The sequence below is a fragment of the Entelurus aequoreus genome, linkage group LG28 (assembly GCF_033978785.1).
Source record: "Entelurus aequoreus isolate RoL-2023_Sb linkage group LG28, RoL_Eaeq_v1.1, whole genome shotgun sequence".
Lineage (NCBI taxonomy): Eukaryota > Metazoa > Chordata > Actinopteri > Syngnathiformes > Syngnathidae > Entelurus > Entelurus aequoreus.
The window spans coordinates 35,012,286-35,026,720 of record NC_084758.1 but is presented as its reverse complement, the minus strand read 5'-3'; the positions used below and the strand labels follow the sequence as shown (position 1 = coordinate 35,026,720).

At 38.6% G+C, this 14,435-nt stretch overlaps 1 protein-coding gene across 4 annotated transcripts in view; it reads left to right on the top strand.

Moving 5' to 3' along the window:
• Positions 1–1,235: 1,235 nt before the first annotated feature.
• Positions 1,236–14,435, top strand: part of LOC133645036 (arf-GAP with Rho-GAP domain, ANK repeat and PH domain-containing protein 3-like) — a 38,744-nt gene continuing 25,544 nt past the window's right edge. For 3 of the 4 annotated variants that reach the window (XM_062039823.1, XM_062039822.1, XM_062039820.1), the window contains exons 1-4: positions 1,236–1,370; positions 8,730–8,834; positions 13,467–13,614; positions 13,669–14,435. The exon at positions 13,669–14,435 is cut by the window's right edge and continues 112 nt beyond it. In XM_062039823.1, the coding sequence (XP_061895807.1) occupies positions 13,544–13,614; positions 13,669–14,435 (838 nt within the window). In that variant the 5' untranslated portion in view covers positions 1,236–1,370; positions 8,730–8,834; positions 13,467–13,543. Of the gene's footprint in view, positions 1,371–8,729; positions 8,839–13,466; positions 13,615–13,668 lie in introns of all 4 variants that reach the window. The other variant, XM_062039821.1, reaches the window with a different exon arrangement.

Genomic DNA, 14,435 nt, shown 5'->3' with positions numbered 1-14,435 from the left:
AAACTATTTTTTTAAATGTTTATTTATTTATGTATTTTTTTTTTTTAATTGTAAAAAAAGTTAAATTTTATAGAATTTTTTAGAAGTTTCAGGAAATTTTGTGAAATGTTTTTAATAGTTTAAAATTTTATAGAATAGTTTTTGTGATTTTTTAAATATTTTTTGTAATTTTGTAAATTTTTTTGTAATTTTTTAAATTTTTTATTTATTGTATTTTATTTATTTAAATTGTTTTAATTTATTTTAAAAATGTAATTTTTAAAAAATTAATTGTTTTTAATTTTTTTTATTTTTATTTTTTTTTTCCAATATTTTTTGTAATTTTTAAAAAATTTTTTTAATTTTATTAAATTTTTTGTAATTTTTTGTAATTTTTAAAAAAAATCTTAATTTTTTAAAAAATCTTGATTTTTTACATTTTTTTCAATATTTGGTAATTTTTTTAAATTATTTTAATTTTTTTTTTAATTTTTTGAAATTGTTTTCTTTTTTTAATTTTTTTTTATTTTTGTCAAAAAAAAAAAATATATTTTTTTAATTTTTTAAAATTGTTTTAAATTGTATTTTTATTTTTTATTATTTAATTTTTTTTTAAAAATGTTTTAATTTTGATTTCTATTTACTGGTTTAATTGGTTTTACCATTGAAAATCGTTTTTAATCATATTTATTTTTATATTGTTTTTACGGCGTGGCGAAGTTGGTAGAGTGGCCGTGCCAGCAATCGGAGGGTTGCTGGTTACTGGGGTTCAATCCCCACCTTCTACCATCCTAGTCACGTCCGTTGTGTCCTTGGGCAAGACACTTCACCCTTGCTCCTGATGGCTGCTGGTTAGTGCCTTGCATGGCAGCTCCCGCCATCAGTGTGTGAATGTGTGTGTGAATGGGTGAATGTGGAAATAGTGTCAAAGCGCTTTGAGTACCTTGAAGGTAGAAAAGCGCTATACAAGTATAACCCATTTATCATTTATCATTTATATTGGTTTTATATTTATTTATTTTTGTTTTTATTCAGTCATTGGTGGAGCTAAGGATAAAATTTGAATCTTGTTTTTAATATTGTTGTGTTAAAAATATATAAGTACATATAAAACCTTAGCGTCTACGTGAAATACGTATTTAAACCTGGATTCAACGTCACTGATGAAAATTCTATGTGGCTCAACAGAGGGAGTTTTATTTTGAAAGAAAAGCCGGAAGTAACGGAAGTCGCTATTGTTGCGGTTTGACGCCTCTGCAGCTGACCGGCGTGTTTTCCTTCCAGAACTCCCAGAACTTCCAGAATTTTCTGTCGGACGCAGCGGACCTTGTTGTTGGTTCTTGCTCGGTCTGGATGCGGGTCTGGCGGACAGGAAGTGGACCGGAGAGGACGTGAGTGACCGCGTCAAGTTAGGTTCCAGCCCTGGCACAAAGTGGTCGCCTTTGGATCAGAACCGGAAGCACGCAGCTAGACTGGTTTTACTGGTTTGGTGAAATACTAAGCGACTGGTGGAACTGGTTTAAACTTACTGACTGGTTCTACTTGTTTAATAACATTGTGACCAGTTGTACTGGTTGTAGCCTACTGGTTGTACTGGTTGGTTGTACTACTATACTGGTTAGTTGTACTAGTTTTACCTGTACTATAGTTGTACTGGTTATATACTGGTTAGTTGTACTGGTTTTACTTGTACTATAGTCGTACTGGTACTATACTTGTTTTACTTGTACTATAATCGTACTGGTTCTATACTGGTTAGTTGTACTGGTTTTACTTGTACTATAGTCGTACTGGTTCTATACTGGTTAGTTGTACTGGTTTTACTTGTACTATAGTTGTACTGGTGCTATACTGGTTAGTTGTACTGGTTTTACTTGTACTATAGTTGTACTGGTTCTATACTGGTTAGTTGTACTGGTTTTACTTGTACTATAGTCATACTGGTTCTATACTGGTTAGTTGTACTGGTTTTACTTGTACTATAGTTGTACTGGTTCTATACTGGTTAGTTGCACTGGTTTTACTTGTACTATAGTTGTACTGGTTCTATACTGGTTAGTTGTACTGGTTTTACTTGTACTATAGTTGTACTGGTTCTATACTGGTTAGTTGTACTGATTTTACTTGTACTATAGTTGTACTGGTTCTATACTGGTTAGTTGTACTGGTTTTACTTGTACTATAGTCGTACTGGTTCTATACTGGTTAGTTGTACTGGTTCTAGCCCACTGGTTGTACTGATTTACTTGTTTAATAACATTGTGACCAGTTGTACTGGTTGTAGCATTCTGGTTTTACTGGTTCTACTTGTACTATAGTTATACTGGTTTTGTACTGGTTTCACTTGTTTCACTATAGTTGTACTGGTTGCAATCTACTGGTTGCACAAGTTAGTTGTAGCCTGTTTCACTATAATTGTGCTGGTTTTATACTGGTTAGTAGTACCGTTGGCACTAGTTATATGTAGCTGACTGGTTGGTGAGGTTTTACCTATTTCTTAGTTGTACTGGTTCTTTACTTGTTAGTTGGACTGGTTGCACAATTGTACTGGTTTAGCTGGTTAGTTGTGCTGTTTGCACTAATTGTAGGCTATTGGTGGTTGCACATGTTTTGCTTGTTTGGGTTCAATACTGGTTCAACTGGTTAGTTGTACCGGTTGCACGAGTTAGTTGTAGGCTACTGGTTGTACTTGTTGTACTATAGTTATTTAGCTTCCAAAATGGTTAGTTGTACCAGTTGCATTAGTTAAACTACTGGTTGCACAGGTTTGTGTACTATAGTTGTACTGGTTCAACTAGTAGTTAATAGCCCTCATCCAGTGGTTCTCAATTATTTTCTGTCATGCCAGACAGAATTTTTTCCCAGTTTTTCACCCACCCCTGAAGTTATTGTTTATTTTTTGATCTGCACTAGTCAAGCTAGTTATTCAGCAACTTTCAAGAGGTTATTACGCTATTGCCTCTCACGCCCCCCCTTTCCCCCGACATCTCAGGCTGCCCCACTAGTTAACAAGCACTAAGTTTAAAAGGCTCTTAGGAACTTGCTCAGTCTCATTTTTAAGGGGACGTATTCATTGAAGTCCACGTCCAATCAAAATCAAAAATCAGTTTGATATAATTCCAGTTGTCTCTTTTTGTAACTCTTTTTAAATTGAAATATATTCTTGCAACAGGCGTTACTTCATAAAAAAAAACGACATCAGTGTGTAAAGGATATCACCACATGGGCTCAGGACCACTTCAGTAAACCACTGTCAGTAACTACAGTTGGTGGCTACATCTGTAAGTGCAAGTTAAAACTCTACTATGCAAAGCCAAAGCCATTTATCAACAACACCCAGAAACGCTTCGCTGGCCCCGAGCTCATCTAAGATGGACTGAATAGTAAAAGAGTGCGGGTACTAGACTGGCCTGCCTGTAGTCCAGACCTGTCTCCCATTGAAAACGGACACCCCGGACTGTTGAACAACTTAAGCTGTACATCAAGCAAGAATGGGAAATAAATTCCACCTGAAAAGCTTCAAAAGTGTGTCTCCTCAGTTCCCAAACGTTTACTGAGTGTTGTTAAAAGGAAAGGCCATGTAACACAGTGGTATAATTAAAAATATTTAAAAATAATTAAAAATATTTAAAAATTAAAAATAATAAAAAATAATTAAAAATATTTAAATATATTTAAAAATAATTAAAAATATTTAAAAAAAATAAAAAATATATTTTTATTAAAAATAATTAAAAATATTTAAAAATATTTTTATTAAAAATAATTAAAAATATTTGAAAATAATTTAAAAATAATTTAAAATATTTAAAAATTATAAGTATTTAAAAAAAATTATAAATATTTTAAAATTGAAAAAAAATTAAAAATATTTTTATTAAAAATAATTACAAATATTTAAAAATATTTTTATTAAAAATATTTGAAAATAATTTTGAAAAAAATTAAAAATAATTACAAATAATTACAAATAATTACAAATATTTAAAAATAATTTAAAATATTTTTATTAAAAATAATTAAAAATATTTATAAATATTTTTATTAAAAATATTGAAAAAATATGCATTTTTAAAAAAATATTTAAAAATAATTTTAAAAAATTACAAATATTTATAAATATTTTTATTAAAAATAATTAAAAATATTAAACATATTTAACAATAATTAAAAATATTTTTATTAAAAATATTTTAAAATAATTAAAAATAATTAAAAATATTTAAACATATTTAAAAATAATTAAAAATATTTAAAGATATTTAAAAATAATAATAAATATTTTTATTAAAAATAATTAAAAAATGCCCATGTGACAACTTTTTTGCAATGAGTTGCTGCCATTAAATTCTAAGTTCATGATTATTTGCAAAAAAAACAAGTTTTTCAGTGTGAACATGAAATATCTTGTCTTTGCAGTTTATTTATTATTATCAATTTAAGTGGACCCCGACTTAAACAAGTTGAAAAACTTATTCGGGTGTTACCATTTAGTGGTCAATTGTACGGAATATGTACTTCACTGTGCAACCTACTAATAAAAGTCTCAATCAATCAATCAATTCAATTGAATATAAGTTGAAAAGGATTTGCAAATCATTGTATTCTCTTTTTATTGACCATTTACACAACGTGACAACTTCACTGCTTTTGGCTTTTGTACTTGTTGTACTATAATTATACTGGTTACATACTGGTTAGTTGTACTGGTCGCACTTTGAGGCTACTTGTTGCATTGTTTTTAAATGATTGTACTGGTTGCTTGTACTGGTTGGTTATACAGTAGAGTTAGGACGACACCTCCATGATTATCATCATTGATGGCCAAATAGAACAACAAGCATGTGTGTGTAGATAAGACAACAAGTAAGGATCTGTCTTCAAGGCAGCAGTGAAGGAAAAGATATCTGCTTCCTTTCCGGTGTCCAGCAATCCCCTGCTGGCAGGCAGCATGTATTGTCTCACAAACACTAACAGGATGTCGGACCAACGCGTCTTCCTCTTCAGAAACTCCCTGCTATGATGTCATCGTCATCCACTCGCCGTTTCCTGTTGAAGACCTTTTTCCAGTCAGCACATCTTGTGCTTGCCCGCAGGTGTGTCAACAACACCCGGACATTTACTGCTTCTACTTGTACTATAGTTGTACTGGTTAGTTATACTGGTTGCACATGTTTTACTATAGTTGTACTGGTTGCAATCTACTGGTTGTAGCCTACTGGTTCTACTTGTACTATAGTTGTACTGGTTAGTTATACTGGTTGCACATGTTTCACTATAGTTGTACTGGTTGCAATCTACTGGTTGTAGCCTACTGGTTTTACTGGTTCTACTTGTACTATAGTTGTACTGGTTAGTTATACTGGTTGCACATGTTTCACTATAGTTGTACTGGTTGCAATCTACTGGTTGTAGCCTACTGGTTCTACTTGTACTATAGTTGTACTGGTTAGTTATACTGGTTGCACATGTTTCACTATAGTTGTACTGGTTGCAATCTACTGGTTGTAGCCTACTGGTTGTACTGGTTTTACTTGTACTGTAGTTGCACTGCTTCTATACTGGTTAGTTGTACTGGTTGTAGCCTACTGGTTTTACTGCTTCTACTTGTACTATAGTTGTACTGGTTTTGTACTGGTTAGTTATACTGGTTGCACATGTTTCACTTGCTTCACTATAGTTGTACTGGTTGCAGTCTACTGGTTGTACTGGTTTTACTTGTACTGTAGTCATACTGCTTCTATACTGGTTAGTTGTACTGGTTGTAACCTACTGGTTTTACTGGTTCTACTTGTACTATAGTTTTACTGGTTAGTTATACTGGTTGCACATGTTTCACTTGTTTCACTATAGTTGTACTGGTTGCAATCTACTGGTTGTACTGGTTGCACAAGTTAGTTGTAGCCTGTTTCACTATAATTGTGCTGGTTTTATACTGGTTAGTTGTACCGTTGGCACTAGTTATATGTAGCTGACTGGTTGGTGAGGTTTTACCTATTTCTTAGTTGTACTGGTTCTTTACTTGTTAGTTGGACTGGTTGCACAATTTAATTGTACTGGTTTAGCTGGTTAGTTGTGCTGTTTGCACTAATTGTAGGCTATTGGTGGTTGCACATGTTTTGCTTGTTTGGGTTCAATACTGATTCAACTGGTTAGTTGTAGGCTACTGGTTGTACTTGTTGTACTATAGTTATTTAGCTTCCAAAATGGTTTGTTGTACTGGTTCAACTGGTTAGTTGTACCAGTTGCATTAGTTAAACTACTGGTTGCACAGGTTTGTGTACTATATTTGTACTGGTTCAACTGGTAGTTGATAGCCCTGGTCCAGTGGTTCTCAATTGTGGTCTGCAGGTGTGTCAGCAACACCCGGACTTTCTGGTGTGCTGCCCGCAGGTGCGTCAGCAACACCCGGACTTTCTGGTGTGCCGCCCGCAGAGTGAGCCCCATCAGGTCCGGTCCAGGTCCCTCGCAGGACGTCTCCAGCATGGCGAGGACACCAGATGTCAAAGCACAACAATGGAGGACATTTCTCTGTCCGCCAATCATCTGCTCCGCCTTTAGGCGTGCCTTCCTGTGATGGAAGAGACGGTTTGTTTTTTTAGCAGCATGTGTCATGTGACTTGTTGAAGTTCCTCGTTAGCACGTTCGCGGTTGATGCCATGTAGTTGCAGAGGGAGAACAATCCTTCTTGTGTGTCCGCCGGCTCGCTCGCCCCCCTCGCCGCCTCGCTCTCATCTGAGTGACAGGTGGGCGGGCTTTTGTCAAGGTGACCAATGGCAGCCTAGGACAAACTAACTTTCATGGTGTTACCATAGCAATAGAAAAGGATCTGGCTCGTTGTCTTCTTTAAAATATACAAAAGCCAAAAGCGGTGAAGTTGTCAGGTTGTGTAAATGGTAAATAAAAAGAGAATACAACAAATCCTTGTCAACTTATATTCAATTGAATAGACTGCAAAGACAAGATATTTCATGTTCACACTGAGAAACTTTGGTATTTTTTTGCAAATAATCATGAATTGGAATTTAATGGCAGCAACACATTGCAAAAAAGGCATTTTTACCACTTGTGTTACATGGCCTTTCCTTTTAACAACACCCAGTAAAGGTTTGGGAAGTGAGGAGACACATTTTTGAAGTGGAATTCTTTCCCATTCTTGCTTGATGTACAGCTTAAGTTGTTCAACAGTCTCCCTTCTCATATTTTAGCCTGCACACATCTTCAATGGGAGACTACAGGCAGGCCAGTCTAGTACCCACACTCTTTTACTATGAAGCCACGCTGTTGTAACACGTGGCTCGGCATTGTCTTGCTGAAATAAGCAGGGGCGTCCATGATACCGTTGCTTGGATGGCAACATATGTTGCTCCAAAAGCTGTATGTACCTTTCAGCATTAATGGTGCCTTCACAGATGTGTAAGTTACCCATGTCTTGGCCACTAATACACCCCCATACCATCACACATGCTGCCTTTTACACTTTGCGCCTAGAACAAACCGAAAGGTTCTTTTCCTCTTTGGTCCGGAGGACACGACGTCCACAGTTTCCAAAAACAATTTGAAATGTGGACTCGTCAGACCACAGAACTCTATTACACTTTGCATCAGTCCATCTTAGATTAGCTCGGGCCAAGATGGACCGGCGGCGTTTCTGGGTGTTGTTGATAAATGGCTTTGGCTTTGCATAGTAGAGTTTTAACTTGCACTTACAGATGTAGCGACCAACTGTGGTTACTGACAGTGGTTTTCTGAAGTGTTCCTGAACCCATGTGGTGATACCCTTTACACACTGATGTCTCTTTTGAATGCAGTACCGCCTGAGGGATCCAAGGTGCGTAATATCATGGCTTACGTGCAGTGATTTCTCCAGATTCTCTGAACCTTTTGATGATATTACGGAAATCCCCAAATTCCTTGCAATATCCGCTTGAGAAATGTTGTCCTTAAACAATTTGCTCAGGCATTTGTCGACAAAGTGGTGACCCTCGGCCCCGTCCTTGTTTGTGAACGACTGAGCATTTCACGGAAGCTGCTTTTATACCCAATCATGGCACCCACCTGTTCCCAATTAGCCTGTTCACCTGTGGGATGTTCCAAATGAGTCTTTGATGAGCATTCCTCCACTTTCTCCCTCTTTTTTGCCACTTGTGCCAGCTTTTTTGAAACATGGTGCAGGCATCAAATTCCAAATGAGCTAATATTTGCCAAAAAATACCAAAGTTTCTCAGTGTGAACATGAAATATCTTGTCTTTGCAGTCTATTCAATTGAATAGAAGTTGAAAAGGATTTGTTGTATTCTCTTTTTGTTTACCATTTACACAACGTGGAAGTTGTCACTGGTTTTGGGTTTTGTATTTTGTAAGTATCAGTACTTGAGAGAACGAACACCTTTTAACTGGAACGCATTAAAGCCTTTGTTCTGATCCGGGAAGTTCCGTGGACAATCGGAGACATTTCTTCCAAAATACAGAAAAACCTCAAAACGTCCCTCATGTCCACTTTCCAAAAGTCCAGCCGACCATTCAGGTGGCATACACAGGGGTCAAAGTTGACGCATTCCAGACTTTTGTCAGGAAACACACTCCACCCATCAACTTCAGGAAGTGTGTGTGTGTTTACTTCCTCCTAAGTCATGTGGCAGCTTGTCAGGCTGTGATTGGTCTGTCTTCATCAGCTGCTCGCCGGACAAAGTCGGCCATTGATGTTCGCCACTGGGTCACTAACAGCGCACTTTTTGTCGCCATCACAGTGGCCCCGCCCCCATCCCGAGGAGGTGGCAGCCGCAGACACACAGTACTAAGATTGTGTTGGCTGCTCTATCACGGCTCAGAGGCGATCGATGCAAGATTAATAGGTAGGTAGGTCTTTATTGTCATTGCACAAGTACAAGAAAACTTTGTTTTCAGCACAAACCTGTTGAAGATGAGACAAACAAACAGTGTACAGGGTTACAGAACAAGATTAGACAAACAAACAGTGTACAGGGTTACAGAACAAGACTAGACAAACAAACAGTGTACAGGGTTACAGAACAAGACTAGACAAACAAACAGTGTACAGGGCTACAGAACAAGATTAGACAAACAAACAGTGTACAGGGTTACAGAACAAGACTAGACAAACAAACAGTGTACAGGGCTACAGAACAAGATTAGACAAACAAACAGTGTACAGGTTTACAGAACAAGATTAGACAAACAAACAGTTTACAGGGTTACAGAACAAGACTAGACAAACAAACAGTGTACAGGGTTACAGAACAAGATTAGACAAACAAACAGTGTACAGGGCTACAGAACAAGATTAGACAAACAAACAGTGTACAGGGTTACAGAACAAGACTAGACAAACAAACAGTGCACAGGGTTACAGAACAAGACTAGACAAACAAACAGTGTACAGGGTTACAGAACAAGACTAGACAAACAAACAGTGTACAGGGTTACAGAACAAGATTAGACAAACAAACAGTGTACAGGTTTACAGAACAAGATTAGACAAACAAACAATGTACAGGGTTACAGAACAAGATTAGACAAACAAACAGTGTACAGGGTTACAGAACAAGATTAGACAAACAAACAGTGTACAGGGTTACAGAACAAGACTAGACAAACAAACAGTGCACAGGGTTACAGAACAAGATTAGACAAACAAACAGTGTACAGGGTTACAGAACAAGATTAGACAAACAAACAGTGTACAGGGTTACAGAACAAGACTAGACAAACAAACAGTGCACAGGGTTACAGAACAAGACTAGACAAACAAACAGTGTACAGGGTTACAGAACAAGACTAGACAAACAAACAGTGTACAAGGTTACAGAACAAGATTAGACAAACAAACAGTGTACAGGGTTACAGAACAAGATTAGACAAACAAACAGTGTACAGGGTTACAGAACAAGATTAGACAAACAAACAGTGTACAGGGTTACAGAACAAGACTAGACAAACAAACAGTGCACAGGGTTACAGAACAAGATTAGACAAACAAACAGTGTACAGGGTTACAGAACAAGATTAGACAAACAAACAGTGTACAGGGTTACAGAACAAGACTAGACAAACAAACAGTGCACAGGGTTACAGAACAAGACTAGACAAACAAACAGTGTACAGGGTTACAGAACAAGATTAGACAAACAAACAGTGTACAGGGTTACAGAACAAGACTAGACAAACAAACAGTGTACAGGGTTACAGAACAAGACTAGACAAACAAACAGTGTACAGGGTTACAGAACAAGACTAGACAAACAAACAGTGTACAGGGCTACAGAACAAGATTAGACAAACAAACAGTGTACAGGTTTACAGAACAAGATTAGACAAACAAACAGTTTACAGGGTTACAGAACAAGACTAGACAAACAAACAGTGTACAGGGTTACAGAACAAGATTAGACAAACAAACAGTGTACAGGGCTACAGAACAAGATTAGACAAACAAACAGTGTACAGGGTTACAGAACAAGACTAGACAAACAAACAGTGTACAGGGTTACAGAACAAGATTAGACAAACAAACAGTGTACAGGTTTACAGAACAAGATTAGACAAACAAACAATGTACAGGGTTACAGAACAAGATTAGACAAACAAACAGTGTACAGGGTTACAGAACAAGATTAGACAAACAAACAGTGTACAGGGTTACAGAACAAGACTAGACAAACAAACAGTGCACAGGGTTACAGAACAAGATTAGACAAACAAACAGTGTACAGGGTTACAGAACAAGATTAGACAAACAAACAGTGTACAGGGTTACAGAACAAGACTAGACAAACAAACAGTGCACAGGGTTACAGAACAAGACTAGACAAACAAACAGTGTACAGGGTTACAGAACAAGACTAGACAAACAAACAGTGTACAAGGTTACAGAACAAGATTAGACAAACAAACAGTGTACAGGGTTACAGAACAAGATTAGACAAACAAACAGTGTACAGGGTTACAGAACAAGATTAGACAAACAAACAGTGTACAGGGTTACAGAACAAGACTAGACAAACAAACAGTGCACAGGGTTACAGAACAAGATTAGACAAACAAACAGTGTACAGGGTTACAGAACAAGATTAGACAAACAAACAGTGTACAGGGTTACAGAACAAGACTAGACAAACAAACAGTGCACAGGGTTACAGAACAAGACTAGACAAACAAACAGTGTACAGGGTTACAGAACAAGATTAGACAAACAAACAGTGTACAGGGTTACAGAACAAGACTAGACAAACAAACAGTGTACAGGGTTACAGAACAAGACTAGACAAACAAACAGTGTACAGGGTTACAGAACAAGACTAGACAAACAAACAGTGTACAGGGTTACAGAACAAGATTAGACAAACAAACAGTGTACAGGGCTACAGAACAAGATTAGACAAACAAACAGTGTACAGGGTTACAGAACAAGACTAGACAAACAAACAGTGTACAGGGTTACAGAACAAGATTAGACAAACAAACAGTGTACAGGTTTACAGAACAAGATTAGACAAACAAACAATGTACAGGGTTACAGAACAAGATTAGACAAACAAACAGTGTACAGGGTTACAGAACAAGATTAGACAAACAAACAGTGTACAGGGTTACAGAACAAGACTAGACAAACAAACAGTGCACAGGGTTACAGAACAAGATTAGACAAACAAACAGTGTACAGGGTTACAGAACAAGATTAGACAAACAAACAGTGTACAGGGTTACAGAACAAGACTAGACAAACAAACAGTGCACAGGGTTACAGAACAAGACTAGACAAACAAACAGTGTACAGGGTTACAGAACAAGACTAGACAAACAAACAGTGTACAAGGTTACAGAACAAGATTAGACAAACAAACAGTGTACAGGGTTACAGAACAAGATTAGACAAACAAACAGTGTACAGGGCTACAGAACAAGATTAGACAAACAAACAGTGTACAAGGTTACAGAACAAGATTAGACAAACAAACAGTGTACAGGGTTACAGAACAAGATTAGACAAACAAACAGTGTACAGGGTTACAGAACAAGACTAGACAAACAAACAGTGCACAGGGTTACAGAACAAGATTAGACAAACAAACAGTGTACAGGGTTACAGAACAAGATTAGACAAACAAACAGTGTACAGGGTTACAGAACAAGACTAGACAAACAAACAGTGCACAGGGTTACAGAACAAGACTAGACAAACAAACAGTGTACAGGGTTACAGAACAAGACTAGACAAACAAACAGTGTACAAGGTTACAGAACAAGATTAGACAAACAAACAGTGTACAGGGTTACAGAACAAGATTAGACAAACAAACAGTGTACAGGGTTACAGAACAAGACTAGACAAACAAACAGTGTACAGGGTTACAGAACAAGACTAGACAAACAAACAGTTTACAGGGTTACAGAACAAGACTAGACAAACAAACAGTGTACAGGGTTACAGAACAAGATTAGACAAACAAACAGTGTACAAGGTTACAGAACAAGATTAGACAAACAAACAGTGTACAGGGTTACAGAACAAGATTAGACAAACAAACAGTGTACAGGGTTACAGAACAAGATTAGACAAACAAACAGTGTACAGGGTTACAGAACAAGACTAGACAAACAAACAGTGTACAGGGTTACAAAACAAGACTAGACAAACAAACAGTGTACAGGGTTACAGAACAGAAACGCTGATTGGTCGCCACAAGGTGCCCCGTAAAAGATGGGGAAAAGGTCAACGCTGAGGTAGGATGAGTAAAACAATACAATCTAGACTGGGCTCCTAAAGGGGCCCAGTCTGGAGTGGGAAAAAACCTCCATAGCAAAGCACATATACATATTACAACATACATCTCCAGACTTGCAACAGAGGGGAGGGAGTGGGGGCCATGGTGGCGGGCTGCAGCTCTTTAGGTGTTGCCCAGCTGTCCATCACCCCTAAGAGATTCGCATCAAGGGCGTTGGATGGGAGGTGGGGTATGTGTGTGTGGCGTATATTTTTTGTGGATGCATGTGTGTGTGTAAGCCTGCAGTGTGTCTCTGTTCAGCGGCCTTGATGTCGTGCAGTCGCTAGTCCAAAGTCAACAACAACAGGTGTGTGTCCATGAGAGACAAGAAGGGAGTTTGTTGTGTCTTCACCACACTGTCCTTCGGGAGAGTCTCGAAGCCAGGGAAACAATCCAAGTTAGAATGTTTTGTATGCCAGCGAAAAGAAAATTTGCTTTTCACTCTAAATAGTCTATGACTGGTCCTCAAATTCATCCTGCGGGGCAGACAGTCCGATGTTATCCAGATCACAAGAGTGTCCACAGTTCTTCCCGCATCCTCCAATCATTCCATCATATGAACAATTAGAATACTTTCACGCTCTTCTACCCGATCTTCATCTTTTGTCTTACTTTTTCACTTACGAATAACCAACAGACATTCTAAAGACGAAAGGTCAACCTGTGCTAACATGGTATTATCTAAGCGTTTTGGTGCCACAGGCTGACGAGCTGAGATGAAAGGCCGTTGCGGGCGTCAGTGATGGCGGCGGGAGACGACGCTCAGACCCGAGCCGACGATGGTCGTCATGGCGTCGCTGGATGCTAACACGGCGGTTGAAGCTCTCCTGGCTGGCATCCATCTGGAGAGGTGAGAATTAATAGGAACAAACATTTTGAATGCACTGACTCTGCTTCCCTGCAGGTACCTGGACTCCTTCCAGAGAGCGGGTCTCCTATTGGCTAAAGACTTGACTTACTTGGATCATGACGCCCTGGTAAGCCTGGGAATAACGGCCACTGGACATCGGAAGAGAATCCTGCGTCTGGTGTCGTACATTCAGAGGAGGGAAGCTCAAGCAACCAATCAGAGAGCCGCTACCAATCTCCAGAGGGGCCGCTGTCAGTCCCTGACAGAACGTGCGTCTTCACAGGGGGGCCCATTGTTGGCGGCGTCCACGGGTCCCTGTGGCTTGGAGGCGTTAAGAAACAGTTCGGCTCCAGACCTCGTCGCCATGCTGACAAGTTCAGAGGCTGCCAGAACTGTGGTGAAGCCAATCCCCAAACCCAGGACGGTTTTTAACCGCCGACGCACTGCGCCAATCCACTTCTCTCCAGTACCAGACTTGGCCCCGGCCCCACACAGGAGACTTTCCCAGGAGTCCATCTGTTTTTCTGTCTGTGAAGGCTTGAACTCTGCGGACACGCCCCCAGATGCTGACAGGGACGAGGCGGGGCAGATTCGCAGGTTGCCTTTTTCAGAAATGGGCGGGTCATTGCCTCCCGTCCCCCCGAGGACACACCGTCGTGTCCCGGCAACCTCGTGCCAGTCGCCCCTGCCGTCGTCTTCGTCTTCCTCACCTGCCCGACCTGCTTCTTTGCCACCTCTATCTCCTGGTCGTCATGACAACGACAGGACGTCCGGATCACCCTTTAGCGGGATGGAGATGGTCTCCAATGAGATCTACTGGG